Source organism: Esox lucius, chromosome 8 (genome assembly GCF_011004845.1).
Source record: "Esox lucius isolate fEsoLuc1 chromosome 8, fEsoLuc1.pri, whole genome shotgun sequence".
NCBI lineage: Eukaryota > Metazoa > Chordata > Actinopteri > Esociformes > Esocidae > Esox > Esox lucius.
Genome location: NC_047576.1, coordinates 9404307 through 9422264, shown reverse-complemented (window position 1 = coordinate 9422264; position 17958 = coordinate 9404307). Strand labels below are relative to the sequence as shown.

Below are 17958 nucleotides of genomic sequence, written 5' to 3'. Positions count from 1 at the left end.
AAGTAACTGTGATGTTATTAATTTATCGACATGAAATTACCTTTTGGGGTATTGGCAATTAAACCCTTCAACTACATTTTCTATGCTAGCATAGTAGTTGATCTCAGATTGTCATTGTGCTAATGCTTGTTAGCAATTGTGCTAACGCCGATTGGTTTCTTAGATCAAGGGTTTCAATGCTACACTAAACAGCCACAGTTGGAGATCAGAATGAGGACAAGGTGGAAATGATTGTGCTCCCCTTGAATTTATTAAAACATACATAATCATCATCAAACGAGGAGAATTCATAATGAGGATTAGTGTACGACCACAATAAGTAGACTACACACATTTCCATTTAAAACTTGCATTTCTTCTATAGATATATAATGTAAATGCTTATTGTTGTTATTACATACGTGAATATGTGAAGGGTGGAACGTCTCTTTGGATTTGATAATTTGTTCCATTCATCAACAATGTAAATTAAAATGTATTTGCGCCTATATGGACGGGCAGTCATATCCTTACTGGCATTTTAAGACAGAATTATTGGGTGGTACAGGAAGATCAGTACATTTTCTGATGAACACACAAACCTGCATATGTACACTCGGTCACTCACAGCCTACTGACACTCGTAACACACGGTCAGTCAGAATCCTCAAGTCTAGAATAGAACACAAGACAAAGAAAGTAGCGCGAGAAAGCAACATCGAAAAACGCAGACAGAGAGAAAGAGAGAGATAAATAAATAAATAGCAGAGCTGTTTGCATTTAAAAGGATCAATAACTAGTTTCAGTGCTCTCATATAACTACGCCTGAGGTATGAAAAACACCCAGACACACGGTTCACTCCAGCATGTCAGCCAATCAGGGTAAACCATACACGGTTCACTCCAGCATGTCAGCCAATCAGGGTAAACCAGACACACGGTTCACTCCAGCATGTCAGCCAATCATGGTAAACCATACACGGTTCACTCAAGCATGTCATCCAATCAGGGTAAACCAGACACACGGTTCACTCCAGCATGTCAGCCAATCAGGGTAAACCAGACACACGGTTCACTCCAGCATGTCAGCCAATCAGGGTAAACCAGACACACGGTTCACTCCAGCATGTCAGCCAATCAGGTTAAAACAGTGAGCCTCTCAAGAGACTAGAAGTTACATGAAGGCGTCTCCTCAATCTGAACAAGGGTCATATTAATTAGGGCATTGAAGTTGGTTTAAAACAGAAAATTGGGCCAGTCCGGGTATACTGTTCTTGTTTCAAGTAATTTTTTCCGTCTTTGGCGCCAAATTAAAATGACGCAGGGAAAGCATCAAAATGACTTGTCGTCACTTCCTGTGAGCATGGAGGGGTTGCAGCAACGCAGGAGTGATGAAAGACAGGAGCGATGGGCTCTGGCAGTAAGGGACAGGATATCCTGTCATTGTTGAACACGAAGGCCATATAGCTGGACAGTGCTGTGTGAAGTGGCATGCACAGATGAGGCAGATTCAATGGCAGCTGGTAGCATAGCAATTTGGTCCGGTAGGCAAGCAGTTACTGTAGGCCAGGAAGACAACTGCTAGTCAGGAACAAAAAGGTTCCTAGCCTAACTATTTATGAGCAGCCATAGTCAAAATAATTTGTGGTTCTGCCCCTGAGCAAGCCAGTTAACCCTAACTGTTCCCCAAGACCCCATTATGGTAGCCGCTACCTCCTCTCCAAATTGGATAGGCTGGGTTAAAAGCGGATGTCAAATTTCTGCTGAACGTTGCTTGCAACTGATGACAAAGAAAATCTTAAATGCATTCATTTTATTAACGCGTACACCGTCGCAAAACATTTTGTAACGGAAAACCAAAACACTAATTTCTTATTGGACAAGTTTGGGTTGTTGGTCCCAGTCAGTTCACTTCAGTTTGCTGCCTAATGAACATGACCCTGGTACATGATAACAAATGATCACAAAAAAATACATTACACATTCTGGTGCTTCTATAAACAAAATAATAAGCTAGTAACAGTATACATGTAACATCAACACAAATAAAACAAAAGCTGGTTGAACAAGTATTAGCACTCGATCGAAATGCATGTTTCCAGTCCACTGACAATTTGAAATGATAGTGGGTGGAGGATTGTACATGAACCAACTAAAAGTAGCATAAGCACAAAACCTCCACCGCCACCACCAGCTAAAACACAACCTGCCTGGGTTGTCTTGCTTGGCGTCAAAAAGACAATGGGAGTAGCACAAACATTTACGACTAGGCTAGTTAAGACAGGGTTGTATTTTGACACTATTTCATAGGCTTCCAGAGCTATTTCAGGCCCAGCATATTTGGCTTACCTCCAGACCTACCCACACACAGACTCACAATGCCCCATAAAAGTCCTGAGATTGCCTACATTACACTGTACTGCTATGAGAAACGTACCTGACACAACAGTGCTAAAACATGCATACAGTATACATTGCTCATGGCCTCGGATCGTATACTACTAACCTGTCTCACATTTGCAAAGCAAAGCTTCCTTGTTACACCGACAAAAGCTTACTAGTTGTAGCACAACTACACAAGGTACTGCATAGAAACATACCAGCCGGTAACAGTTGGCCTTTATAACTGTCTACAGATAGTGCTATGTCATGCTTACGAGCATGCTAAGAAGTGAATGGCAGGTTACCAATTACTTTAGTAATATTCGGACAAATGCACTGGATCCTTCTGTTTGCAGTGAACACCTTAATCACTGTTGAACAACATTTCAGGAATAGTTCAACAAGAGGAGATTTAACCGTGTGTGTGTGTGTGTGTGTGTGTGTGTGTGTGTGTGTGCGCACGCATGTATAGTTCCAGTTTTGTACTTGGCCGTACTAGGTCCGTTCCATGCTGAGACCAGGCACCCTCAGTTTGCCAAATAGCAGTACCTGTAGGTAACATTGCTAAAGCTCAACCAGTGTCTCCCCAAAAAGAAGATGCTAAGCTAACGCAAGGCTCACAGTGAAGAAACCTCCCGAACCAACTAAACCTCATATTGCTGTTCTGTGAAGGAAGCACGAGAGCCATTACACAAAAAAGCTGACATGAGACAAATGAAATCTGATATTCACATTGTTTGACCGCGGAGCTTCCCTTTACCTCCTGTCTATCGAAATGCAGGCCATTTTGAGGCGCGCTGTGTTCCCAGTCAGTGGAGCTGGACTGCCGCGACAATGAAGCTCCTAAAATAGCACACAGGTAGGTGTCACTACTTCCTGCAGGCCCCAACCTAGTCCTCTTATTTCCCATGGTGCACTTGACGGCGCAGCTGTGCACGGCGGCGCCCATATTCCTCCCGACACCACACTAGGGCTGTACACGATCCTGTGCCACCTATTTACCAAATACTTCCAGAACCAACGGCCCTTGTCATTAAAGGGTTGTTTATGGGGGTGAGCGCGGCATTCGGGTGCCGGTCAACTCCTAGGAAAAGAGTCCGGTTTTTTGCATGTTGGAAAGTTCAACCATCACTATGAGCCCAGTCCGGTGTACAGGAGTGGTGTGCCTATGTGTGTGTGTGTGTGTGTGTGTGTGGTTGTGTCTGTGTGTGTAAACTAGGAGATCACTTCCAGGGTGACGGCCCCCTTCTGTCTCTTCAGTATGGCAACGGCAAGTTCATGTGTCGCCCCCTCCAGACTCTCTCCGTTTACAGACAGGATCTGGTCGCCCCTCTTTAGCCGCCCGTCCACTGCTGCTGCCCCCTGCAGGCAGAGGAGATAAATGAACGCTGAGTGGGGCAAAGTTAGGGGCAATATGACAATGCTCCTTTAATTGTATTTGAAGCTTCATTATCCTCAACTGCCTCTCTTCTTCAAAATAATTACTGATCTGTGTGTGTGTGTGTGACTGAGAGAGAGAGAGAGAGAGAGAGAGAGAGCAGAATCTGCTGCCATCTAGTGTCCCAGAGGGATATTGGTACAGCAAGCCTTGTTACCTTGCTGAAGACCGTCTTAATGTAGATTGGCAGGTCTCCATGGGGGCTGCCGAAGCCCCCTACGATGCTGAATCCCAGGCCGTCTGAACCCTTCTCCAGACAGATACTCTTAGGCTTGGGAGTCCTGTATAGAGCAGGGAAGCGCCAGGGGACTGAATTAAACTGTTATGTCAATTTACCTTTGGTTCGTTTTGTTTTAGTCTGTCAGTTTCTGTGGTTCTCAAACGTCTTCTCAGGACCCCCCCAGACCTGAGAAGACCCCCCCATGTCCCAACTCTGAACTAGCTCACTGGATGGACACATTTCATTTTTGGGAGAGCATGGACATGCACTTTCCTTACATATTTTAAAGGATTTTATCGACAGTCAGAATCCTAGGGAGACAGAGGTGGCGAAGGGTGGAGACAGAGGCGGTGAAGGGTGGAGACAGAGGTGGCGAAGGGTGGAGACAGAGGTGGCGAAGGGTGGAGACAGAGGTGGTGAAGGGTGGAGACAGAGGTGGTGAAGGGTGGAGACAGAGGCGGCGAAGGGTGGAGACAGAGGCGGTGAAGGGTGGAGACAGAGGTGGCGAAGGGTGGAGACAGAGGTGGCGAAGGGTGGAGACAGAGGTGGCGAAGGGTGGAGACAGAGGCGGCGAAGGGTGGAGACAGAGGCGGCGAAGGGTGGAGACAGAGGTGGCGAAGGGTGGAGACAGAGGTGGCGAAGGGTGGAGACAGAGGTGGTGAAGGGTGGAGACAGAGGTGGTGAAGGGTGGAGACAGATATGGTGAAGGGTGGAGACAGAGGTGGCGAAGGGTGGAGACAGAGGCGGTGAAGGGTGGAGACAGAGGTGGCGAAGGGTGGAGACAGAGGTGGCGAAGGGTGGAGACAGAGGTGGCGAAGGGTGGAGAGACAGGTGGCGAAGGGTGGAGAGACAGGTGGCGAAGGGTGGAGACAGAGGTGGCAAAGGGTGGAGACAGAGGTGGCGAAGGGTGGAGACAGAGGTGGCGAAGGGTGGAGACAGAGGTGGCGAAGGGTGGAGACAGAGATGGTGAAGGGTGGAGACAGAGGTGGTGAAGGGTGGAGACAGAGATGGTGAAGGGTGGAGACAGAGGTGGCGAAGGGTGGAGACAGAGGTGGCGAAGGGTGGAGACACAGGTGGCGAAGGGTGGAGACACAGGTGGCGAAGGGTGGAGACAGAGGTGGCGAAGGGTGGAGACACAGGTGGCGAAGGGTGGAGACAGAGGCGGCGAAGGGTGGAGACAGAGGCGGCGAAGGGTGGAGACAGAGGCGGCGAAGGGTGGAAATAATGTGGAAATAATGATAATGTTTAGAATCTGTAAAATAAACATCTAAATATCCTACTTGAACAGGCTGGACTCTCCTAAATATATACAGCTCTGGAAAAAATGGCAGCAATTCAATTCCAGTGTCTGTTATATTCCAACACAGGCACACCTCATTTTACTTAATAAGGTACTGATTAGGTGATTACCTGAACCAAATCTAATTTAATGAGGAAAAGTATAAAAACCACTGCTGTGGTCATCAGGAACCTCTTGCAATAGGACCAGGACCAAAAACAGTGCAAGTAGTACCTCAAAGGTAATTTTAATAAAAAAAATAACTATTCAGAATGACAGAAGAGTGGAAAAGAAAAGCTTTGAGTGAGGAAAATAATTCTGGCATTGTTGGCAGAGGGATATAGTGAGCGTCAGGTTGCTTCCATCCTGATAATGTCAAAGACGGTGGTTCATAAAAACAAGGTCAAGCAACAGACATTGGGGACAACATAGCTACAGACTGGCAGAGGGGGAAAACGACAGTCCACTGACCAAGATGACTGTCAACTCATTAGAATGTCAATCAACAACCGTAGGATGACATCAAGTGACCTACAAGAAGAATGGCAAACAGCAGCTGGGGTGAAGGGCACGGCGAGGACAGTTCGAAAAAGGCTCATAGGGGCAGGGCTGAAGTCATGCAAAGCTAGAAAAAAGCCCTTCAACAATGAGAAGCAAAGAAGAGCCAGGCTGAAGTTTGCAAAAGATTGGACTGTAGAAGAGGAATGGTCATCTTTTCTGACGAGTCAAATTTCTTGCTTTGCCCAACACACGGTCGTCTACTGGTTAGACGGAGACCTGGAGAGGCCTACAAGCCACAATGTCTCGCACCCACTGTGAAATTTGGTGCAGGATTGGTGATGATCTAGGGATGCTTCAGCAAGGCTGGAATCGGGCAGATTTGTCTTTGTCAAAGACTCATGAATCAAGCCAAGTACAAGGTTATCCTGGAAGAACACCTGCTTCCTTCTGCTCTGACAGTGTTCCTCAGCTCTGAGAATGGGTATTTCCAGCAGGACAATGTTCCATGTCACACAGCCAGGTCAATCAAGGTGTGGATGGAGGACCACCAGATCAAGACCCTGTCATGGTCAGCCCAATCTCCAGACCTGAACTTGGAATTTGATCAAGAGGAAGATGGATGGTCACAAGCCATCAAACAAAGCCGAGCTACTTGAATTATTGTACCAGGAGTGACATAAAGTCACCCAACAGCAATGTGACAGACTGGTGGAGAGCATGCCAAGACGCAAGAAAGCTGTGATTAAAAATCAGAGTTATTCCCTAAAATATTGATTTCTGACCCCTAAGTTAAAACATTAGTATTTTGTTGTTGAAAAATGAATATGAATTTGTTTTCTTTGCATCATTTGAGGTCTGAAAACAAGTATGTTTTTTTGAGGTTATTTTGACCAGTTGTTTTTTTTTAGAATATTACAATATTTGTATTTGGAATTTGGGAGTAATGTTGTCAGTAGATAAAACAAAACTGTTCATTTTACTCAAACACATACCTATGATTAGTAAAATCACAGAAACTGATAATTTTGCAGTGGTCTCTTCATTTCTTCCAGAGCTGTATATACAGGTGCTGGTCATAAAATTAGAATATCATCAAAAAGTCGATTTATTTCAGTAATTCCATTCAAAAAGTGAAACTTGTATATTATATTCATTCATTACACACAGACTGATACATTTCAAATGTTTATTTATTTTAATTTTGATGATTATAACTGACAACTAAGTATCTCTGAAAATTAGAATATTACTTAAAAAAATGAATTTTAGAAATGTTGGCCAACTGAAAAGTATGAACATGAATAGTACAAGCATTCAATACTTAGTTGGGACTCCTTTTGCCTGTATTACTGCAGCAATGCGGCGTGGCATGGAGTTGATCAGTCTGTGGCACTGCTCAGGTGTTATGAGAGCCCAGGTTGCTCTGATAGTGGCCTTCAGCTCTTCTGCATTGTTGGGTCTGGCGTATCACATCTTGCTCTTCACAATACCCCATAGATTTTCTATAGGGTTAAGGTCAGGCGAGTTTGCTGGCCAATTAAGAACAGGGATACCATGGTCCTTAAACCAGGTACTGGTAGCTTTGGCACTGTCGGCAGGTGCCAAGTCCTGTTGGAAAATGAAATCTGCATCTCCATAAAGTTGGTCAGCAGCAGGAAGCATGAAGTGCTCTAAAACTTCCTGGTAGACGGCTGCATTGACCTTGGACCTCAGAAAACTCAGTGGACCAACACCAGCAGATGACATGGCACCCCAAACCATCACTGACTGTGGAAACTTTACACTGGACTTCAAGCAACGTGGATTCTGTGCCTCTCCTCTCTTCCTCCAGACTCTGGGACCTTGTTTTTCAAAGGAAATGCTAAATTTATTTTCATCAGAGAACATTACTCAGCAGCAGTCCAGTCCTTTTCGTCTTTAGCCCAAGCGAGACGCTTCTGACGCTGTGTCTTGTTCAAGAGTGGCTTGACACAAGGAATGTGACAGCTGAAACCCATGTCTTGCATACGTCTGTGCGTGGTGGTTCTTGAAGCACTGACTCAAGCTGCAGTCCACTCTTTGTAAATCTCCCCCACATTTTTGAATGGGTTTTGTTTCACAATCCTCTCCAGGGTGCGGTTATCCCTATTGCTTGTTCACTTTTTTCTACCACATCTTTTCCTTCCCTTCGCCTCTCTATTAATGTGCTTGGACACAGAACTCTGTGAACAGCCAGCCTCTTTAGCAATGACCTTTTGTGTCTTGCCCTCCTTGTGCAAGGTGTCAATGGTCGTCTTTTGGACAGCTGTCAAGTCAGCAGTCTTCCCCATGATGTGTTGCCTACAGAACTAGACTGAGAGACCATTTAAAGGCCTTTGCAGGTGTTTTGGGTTAATTAGCTGATTGGAATGTGGCACCAGGTATCTTCAATATTGAACTTTTTCACAATATTCAAATTTTTTGAAATACTGAATCTGGGGTTTTCATTAGTTGTCAGTTATAATCATCAAAATTAAAAGAAATTTAACACTTGAAATATATCAGTCTGTGTGGAATGAATGTATAAATTATTCAAGTTTCACTTTTTGAATGGAATTACTGAAATAAAAACAAAGATAAATCAAGTCAGAACTTTTTCCACTTTTAATGTGACCTATAATGTGAACAAATTCAATTGAAAAACAAACTGAAATCTTCAAAGGGGAAAAATTTAAAACTAAAACCTTACAATAACCTAGTTGCATAAGTGTGCACACCCTCTTATAACTGGGGATGTGGCTGTGTTCAGAATGAACCAATAGAAGTCATTACACACCTGCCATCATTTAAAGTGACTTGTGATTAATCACAAATAAAGTACAGCTGTTCTAGTAGGATTTCCCTGACATTTTCTTAGTTGCATCTCAGAGCAAAAGCCATGGTCTGCAGAGACCTTCCAAAGCATCATAGGGATCTCATTGTTGAAAGATATCAGTCAGGAGTTGGGTACAAAATAATTTCCAAATTAGATTAGATATACCATGGAACAGAGTGAAGACAATCATCATCAAGTGGAGAAAATATGACATAAAAGAGACATTACCAAGAACTGGACGTCCCTCCTAAATAGATGAAAAGACGAGAACAAACTGGCCAGGGAGGATTCCAATAGGCCTACAGCAACATTAAAGGCACTGCAGGAATTTCTGGCTGTGTGCTATTCTTCATAAGAATGGGCTATGGGGTAGGGTGGCAAGACGGAAGCCTTTTCTTACAAAGAAAAACATCCAAGCCCGGCTGAAGTTTGCAAAAACAGACATCAAGTCTCCCAAAAGCATGTGGGAAAATGTGTTATGGTCTGATGAAAACCAAGGTTGAACTTTTTGGCCATAATTCCAAAAGGTATGTTTGTTGCAGGAACAACACTGCACATCATCCAAAGAACACCATACCCACAGTGAAGTATGGTGGTGGCAGCATCACGTTTTGGGACTGTTTCTCTTCAGCTGGAACCGGCGCCTTAGTTATGAACAGTTCCAAATACCACGCAATTCTGGCCCAAACTTTCAGGCGTCCGTTAGAAAGATGAAGATGAAGAGGAAGTTCACCTTTCAGCACGACAACGACCCAAAGCACACATCCAAATCCACAAAAGCATGGCTTCACCAGAAGAAGATTAACGTTTTGGAATGGCCCAGCCAGAGCCCAGACCTGAATCCAATTGAACATCTTTGAGGGCTTTGCACATGAGATGCCCTTGCAATCAGACAGATTTGGAGCACTTTTGCAAAGAAGATTGGGCAAATATTGCCACATCAAGATGTGCCATGCTAATAGACTCCTACCCAAAAAGACTGAGGGCTCTAAAAAATCAAAAGGTGCTTCAACAAAGTATTAGTTTAAGGGTGTGCACACTTATGCAACCAGGTTATTGTGAGTTTATTATAATTTTTTTTAAATCAAAGATTTCAGTTTGTTTTTCAATTGAATTAAAGGTGGAAAATTGAATTCCACCATTAAAGGTGGAAAAAGTTCTGACATTAAAAAGTTATTTTACATCACAAGAACCTGCAATTTTAACAGGTGTGCATAGACTTTTTATATTCACTGAATATATAACAAAATATGACTACTTGAAGAGGCCTATTTTCTGATATCACAAAATGTATCTTATGGTAATAGACCAGTAGCTAAACATATTATTATGTTGAAGGTTTTTAATTAATAAGCACACACACATCTAGGGCCAACCTACTGTGGTTCTCCAAGCTGGGTCTCAGGATTGCTGAGAAGATTTGTGCCAGTAGACATACTCTCCACCTGACTTGCTATGGCACTGATGTTGGTGTCGGCAATCACCTGCAAAGCACAGGCACACACACACACACACACACACGCAACACCACACACAGACACAGGCGCACACACACATACCCAGGCATACAGACGCCCAGGCATACACACACACACACACAAATTAGTACGCAAAAAAATGAAGACAGAAGACAAATCATAGAAAGTTTCTATATTATAATCCAGAGGATGTGTGTGTGTGTGCACTATAGACAAGCATGAGGGTCAGTTTGTAGTATGTACATCAATGAACATATGATGTGTTTATTATCAACCCTCCTTTTAACTCTTCAATGGCTGAATTCTTGTAATTACAGAAAGACAGTCAAACAAGCAGACAGACAAACAAGCAGACGGACAAAGAAGCAGACGGACATCCAGACAGAGAGACCGACAGGCAGCTCAAGCTCCTGGATGAATGGCTCAGAGTCACACAAAGCCTAATGCTCCTATCCATTATCACTCCTTACTCTCTTCTCTGTCTTCTTTAGCGAGGAAAATATTCTATGCTTCAATTTTAGTAAAATCGTCAGACAACTACTGATGCCACAATGGTCGGTCATCATCGCTTCATTTCCATATTTCATCAACAGAGAAGCAATTAAAAATATGAAAACAACAACAACAAACAAAGGATAATTAATGGATGATTAACGGATGACTTGTGGGATGGGAACGTTAGAGAAATGCTCCCCAGCCATTGTCTGCACTTATCTCAATGCCGCGCTTGTCTTCAAGGAGGGAGGGGGAGACAGGGGGAGACGGGGGAGAGGCAGTGATACAGAAAGGCAGGGAGAAACATCTAGAGTAAAACAGAGTTTGGAAGAGACAAATGACGGGTAGAAACAGTCTGGGAGGGAGTAATTACTACAGAAAAAAATATCTGGGAGGGAGAAACGACTACAGTAAAACAGAGTTGGGGAGGGAGAAATGACAACAGTAAAACAGTTGGGGTAGGGAGAAATGACAACAGTAAAACAGAGTTGGGGAGGGAGAAATGACTACAGAAAAACTGAGTTGGGGAGGGAGAAATGACAACAGAAAAACTGAGTTGGGGAGGGAGAAATGACAACAGAAAAACAGAGTTGGGGAGGGAGAAATGACAACAGAAAAACAGATTTGGGTGAGGGTGAAATGATTACAGAAAAACAGAGTTGGGGAGGGAGAAATGACAACAGAAAAACAGAGTTGGGGAGGGAGAAATGACAACAGAAAAACAGAGTTGGGGAGGGAGAAATGACAACAGAAAAACATGGGTAGAAGAGGATATATAGAAAATTGAGAAAGAGAGAGAGGTAGAGTTGGGAGACGGTTAGTCAACAGTAATAGCTAGTTGTCCTGGGTGGTGTGTGTGTGTGTGTCCTGGGTGGTGTGTGTGTGTGTGTGTCCTGGGTGGTGTGTGTGTGTGTCCTGGGTGGTGTGTGTGTGTGTGTGTCCTGGGTGGTGTGTGTGTGTGTGTCCTGGGTGGTGTGTGTGTGTGTGTCCTGGGTGGTGTGTGTGTGTGTGTCCTGGGTGGTGTGTGTGTGTGTCCTGGGTGGTGTGTGTGTGTGTGTCCTGGGTGGTGTGTGTGTGTGTGTCCTGGGTGGTGTGTGTGTGTGTGTCCTGGGTGGTGTGTGTGTGTGTGTCCTGGGTGGTGTGTGTGTGTATGTCCTGGGTGGGGTGTATTGTGTGAATTTTCTGTGTGGTGTGTGTCCTCTGGTGGTGTGTATTGTGTGAATGTCCTGGGTGGTGTGTGTGTGTGTGTCCTGGGTGGTGTGTGTGTGTATGTCCTGGGTGGGGTGTATTGTGTGAATTTTCTGTGTGGTGTGTGTCCTCTGGTGGTGTGTATTGTGTGAATGTTCTGGGTGGTGTGTGTGTCCAGGGTGGTGTGTGTGTCTGTCCTCTGGTGGTGTGTACTGTGTGTGTGTGTGTGTCTGTTCTCTGATGGTGTGTACTGTGTGTGTCCTCGTGGTGTGTGTGTGTGTCTTGTAATCAGCAGCTACCAGCAGGTCTAGCCCAGTGTAACAGCCCAGTACTGCAGCTCCTGGAGTTGGACTGATAAGGCTGGATTAGCATAAAGACCTGGGATTATGTGGCCCAGCTAGCCAGAGAAGAAGCCTGCTGCACCCCGCTGATAACTGTTCAGTTCCCAGGAGGCTGTGTGTGAGCGCGCACACCATTCAGAGACATGGCAGTATATACGGCCGCACAACACACTCAGACACACTGATGAATAGACACAATACACACACTGATGAATACACACAACACACATTGATGAATAAACACACACTGATGAATACACACAGTACACACACACACACTGATGAATAAACAGTACACACACATACTGATGAATACACACGGTACACACACAGATGAATGCACACACACATTGATGAACAAACACACACTGATGAATAAACACAGTACACACACACTGATGAAAACTCACACACACTGATGAATAAACACAGTACACACACACTGATTAATAAACACAGTACACACACACTGATGAAAACATTAACTACACACACACTGATGAATAAACACAGTACACACACACTGATGAATACACACACACACTGATGAATACACACACACATTGATGAATACACACACACACTGATGAATACACTCAGTACACAAACACAGATGAATACACACAGTACACACAAAAATGAATACAGACACACACAGATGAATACACACACACACACACACACACACACAGATGAATAAACACAGTACACACACAGATGAATACACTCACTACACACACACTGATGAATAAACATACACAGATGAATACACACAGCACACACACAGACTAATAAACATGCGTCTGACCAAATGCTGTTCAGATTTCAGAAAAAGTATATTTAATTCAATATTCAATATTAATTATTAAACACGTGCCAATTGAATAGCCGATTTTTTATGGAATATGTATATGATGGAGGTAAAATAATACACAAAGCAAAACACAGGTTTTCTCGATGAGAGTCATGTAATTTGACAACGTATAAATTATGAGGTCATTGGGCTAAAGTGGGTGTGGTATCAGGGGGTGTGTCCATGTACCCGGAGAAGGATGCTGCCGTAAGCGTTCTTCAGCATGGTGACGACATCTCCATGGGAGAGGTCATCCAGGGACTGGCCGTTTATATTCACTATCCTGTCTCCCACCTGGAAGACACACACACGGGTCAACAGTCACAGACATGGAGGGGCGTGGCCACACACACGGGTCAATAGTCACAGACATGGAGGGGCGTGGCCACACACACGGGTCAACAGTCACAGACATGGAGGGGCGTGGCCACACACACGGGTCAACAGTCACAGACATGGAAGGGCGTGGCCACACACACGGGTCAACAGTCACAGACATGGAAGGGCGTGGCCACACACACGGGTCAACAGTCACAGACATGGAAGGGCGTGGCCACACACACGGGTCAACAGTCACAGACACGGGAGGGCGTGGCCACACACACAGGTCAACAGACACAGACACGGGAGGGCGTGGCCACACACACAGGTCAACAGTCACAGACACGGCAGGGCGTGGCCAGCCACACACTGCCAATACCTTGAGTCTGTGTGTCTTGGCAGCCACCCCGTTGGCCTGGATCATTGCTATGAAGATGGGAATATCCCCCAGAGGACTGCCCCTTCCCCCTGCAATACTGATCCCCAACGCATCAGTAGGACCCTGCCAACAGACAAACTCACCGCATGATGACATACTTTAATGAATTCAATCAATCACAGCCTCCAGCCCCAGAGAGAGAGAGACATCAATCACAGCCCCCCAACCACAGAGAGAGACAGACAGAGACAGAAAGGGAAGGAGGATGGATGGATGAAGAGCTAGAGAATATTTACTTGTTCACTGACTACTTAATTAATAATTAATTATGAAAAATACATTCTAGTAGTTCTAGTAGATCTTAGTTGTCATATGACAAACAGCTTGTTGTTAGAGGTCTGTGCAAACAGATAGACATGCTAGGAGAAGTTCAAAAGCAACACAATATGATACTGATCAACTTACCCGTGTGATCTCCACTGTGCGCATACCACTATCTGCAACTATACACACACACACAAGAATATTACAGAAAGACAAACTGAGATTTCTACTGGAGCGCCAAAGTGTTCTTAGTACTGTGTTCCTATAGCATACAATCAGATATTTCAGTTTAAATAGATTCATACAATCAGATATTTCAAATTAATTAGATTCATACAATCATATTTTTCAGATTAATTCGATGCACACAATCAAGTATTTCAGATGAATTAGATTCATACAATCAGATATTTCAGATGAATTAGATTCATACAATCAGATATTTCAGATGAATTAGATTAATAGAATTAGATATTTCAGATTAATTAGATTCATACAATCAGATATTTCAGATTAGATTCATACAATCAGATATATTCGATCAATTCAATTCAAACAATCAGACATTTTAAATTCAGACAGTTAGCTATTTTAAATTCAAACAATGATATATTTTAGAGTCATACAATAAGTTATTTTAGGTACATTACATTCATGCACTCAGATATTTAATCAATCAATCAAATGTATTTATAAAACCCTTTTTACAACAGCAGCGGTCACAAAGTGCTTTTACAGAAATACCCGGCTTTAAACCCCAAGGAGCAAACAACAGTAGTGTTTAATTTCAGTGGCTAGGAAAAACTTCCTAAGAAGGCCGAAATAAAGGAAGAAACCTAGAGAGGACCCAGGCTCAGAGGGGTGACCATTTCTCTTCTTGCTGTGCCACATGCAATAATTAATAAATGCATGTGGGCTAAATCCAGAATCTATTTAAATTTAGACTAGGTCAGAATTATGACCAGATGAACAAGGACAGGGACAGCAACGGGTTCCCCAAACCAGGAACACTGCAGGTGTGGACCATGACCTCATATCCTCCTATAGTTTAAAAAATTCAGAAAATGCATTCCTCATATCAACAATGATTTATAGTGGAGAAGGAGAACTTAGTGGGGAAGGAGAACTGACCCAATCCCCCAGCACAATAGTATAGCAGCATAAGACCTAGGAACTGAGACAGGGGGGTCCGGCGACACTGTGGCCCTACCCGGGGGAGGCCCCGGACAGGGCCCTACAGGCAGGAAATCAATCCACCCACATTGCCAGGCATCAACCAAAGGGACACCCACCAACCGCAACCCCCCTGAATGAGGGCCGAGTACTGCCAGCAGAGTACAGCCCAATTGCAGCCCAAAGTGCGCCACAGAGAGTCAACAACAAGCCGGTGACTCTTCCCCCGAAAGGCATTGGAGGGAGGGCATCCCAGTGGCGATGAGAGCCCACCTGGCAAGACAGCAAGGGTGGACAGTATCAAGCCTTCTGGTTACCTTCACGCCCCTGGGCCAGGCAACACCTAATTATAAACTGTGCTGTAGAGATGAGTTTTAGTAGACACTTGAATGTTTGCACTGAGTTTGCATTTCTAACCTTAATTGGCAGATCATTCCACAGTAGTGGAGCTCTATGAGAAAAAGCCCTGCCCCCAGCTGTTTGTTCAGAAATTCTAGGTACAATTAAAAGGCCTGCATCTTGCGATCGTAGGTTACGTGTAGGTATGTATGGCTGCATCATTTCAGCGAGGTAAGTAGGAGCAAGTCCATGTATTGATTTATAGGTTAACAATAAAACCTTAAAATCAGCCCTAATCCTAACAGGCAGCCAGTGTAAGGACACTAGTACAGGAGTAATGTGTTTTGTTCTAGTTAGGATTCTAGCAGCCGTGTGCAGCACTAATTGAAGTTTATTTATTGATTTGTCAGGGTAACTGGAAATAAGAGCATTGCAGTAATCTAGTCTAGAAGTAACGAAAGCATTAGTCTAGAAGTATTTAAGATCCAGACAATCAGATATTTTACATTCATACCACCACGTTTCAGATTCAAATAAATCTTATATTTAAAATTCATACCACCACATATTTTAGATTCGGACAATCAGATATTTCAAAGTCACAATCAGATAGTTTAGATTGTATTGGCTGTCAGTCACCTCCTCCTACTGTCCCCCCACACCAACTCGTACATGTATTTGTATTTGATTATGTTTAGAGGGAAAACTGTTGCTTTTTCTTAGAAAATAAGTCTTTGCTCCATGCCTACCTGCGCTTTTCGATGATGTCATGGTCTCCGTGGTTGGCTTCCAGTTGTTTATGAGCTGAGAGGTGGAAGGGGTGGAGTTTAGTGGGGGGCGGGGCATTACGACGGTGCTGCTGGTACTCACTTGGCTCATCTGTTGAAGGGAAGGTGAAAACAGAGCTATGACACAGGTGAAAACAGACACACACACACGTACAGAGGCATGCTGGCCAGTGGTGGGTGAGTTTGCGGGGTGAGTAAGTGACACACAGGTGACACCAGAAAGAGGCTGTTAAATGTCCGTCAGATGTCCACTGAGGTTTCCATGCATGTAATGGATGGATGAGTGGCTGAGACAGGTGTTAACAGCACAGCAGCCAGGGTGAGTCGGCGTCACTGGACTTCTGCATGCAAGCGCCAGGGAGTGGGGATGATAATGGCCACACACACACCTGGCTTCCCTGGGAGGTGTGTCTGGAAGAGATCCATGAGGCAGCCTTCAGTCGGCCCAGTTCTAGGAGCACCATCCCCCTGGCACACTGCAGAGGCACAGGTAGTGCACAGGACAGAGAACACCTCATCACGACCAGACATCACTACCAGACTACTACAGGACAGGACATCACTACCAGACTACTACAGGACAGGACATCACTACCAGACTACTACAGGACAGGACATCACTACCAGACTACTACAGGACAGGACATCACTACCAGACTACTACAGGACAGGACATCACTACCAGACTACTACAGGACAGGACATCACTACCAGACTACTACAGGACAGGACATCACTACCAGACTACTACAGGACAGGACATCACTACCAGACTACTACAGGACAGGACATCACTACCAGACTACTACAGGACAGGACATCACTACCAGACTACTACAGGACAGGACATCACTACCAGACTACTACAGGACAGGACATCACTACCAGACTACTACAGGACAGGACATCACTACCAGACTACTACAGGACAGGACATCACTACCAGACTACTACAGGACAGGACATCACTACCAGACTACCTCAGGAAATGACATCAGTACCAGACTACAACAGGACAGGACAGGACATCACTACCAGACTACTACAGGAGAGGAGAGGACATCACTACCAGACTACAAAAGGACAGGAGAGGACATCACCAGCAGACTACTACAGGACAGGACATCACTACCAGATTACTACAGAACAGGACATCACTACCAGATTACTACAGAACAGGACATCACTACCAGACTACTACAGGACAGGACATCACTACCAGACTACTACAGGACAGGACATCACTACCAGACTACTACAGGACAGGACATCACTACCAGACTACTACAGGACAGGACATCACTACCAGAGCCCTGGGCATAGGGATTGGCCGTACAGAGTACCCACATCATAAAGCATACTGTCTGATGGGATACCGTATTGGGTCCCAGGCACCAGGATTGTAAAGCAGGGCTCCACATATTGCTACATGTTGCATATATTACATTCTTTAGTAGGGGTATGGGAAAGCAGAGAGGGCACACAAAGCACCCACTAACACTCCACAATAGTGAACAACTGTAGCCAGAATAACTTCAGAATGCCCCTCCACCACCACAGATGAAAGCACACCGCTTAATATAAGAGCCCTGTAGCCTTTAAAAATAACTCTGAAAACCCCTAGTGTTCAATTGTGACACCTAGTGG

General features: G+C 44.5%; 1 protein-coding gene across 5 annotated transcripts in view; it reads right to left on the bottom strand.

Annotated features, from left to right (window-relative positions):
- Window positions 1-231: 231 nt before the first annotated feature.
- The window catches only part of patj (PATJ crumbs cell polarity complex component), a 146435-nt gene continuing 128708 nt past the window's right edge, over window positions 232-17958 (bottom strand). For 4 of the 5 annotated variants that reach the window (XM_034293725.1, XM_034293727.1, XM_034293728.1 and 1 more), the window contains 8 exons: window positions 16701-16787; window positions 16273-16402; window positions 14153-14190; window positions 13688-13810; window positions 13177-13281; window positions 10013-10116; window positions 3957-4080; window positions 232-3723 (listed from right to left, as the gene is read on the bottom strand). In XM_034293725.1, the coding sequence (XP_034149616.1) occupies window positions 3577-3723; window positions 3957-4080; window positions 10013-10116; window positions 13177-13281; window positions 13688-13810; window positions 14153-14190; window positions 16273-16402; window positions 16701-16787 (858 nt within the window). In that variant the 3' untranslated portion in view covers window positions 232-3576. The remainder of the gene's footprint in view (window positions 3724-3956; window positions 4081-10012; window positions 10117-13176; window positions 13282-13687; window positions 13811-14152; window positions 14191-16272; window positions 16403-16700; window positions 16788-17958) is intronic. The other variant, XM_034293729.1, reaches the window with a different exon arrangement.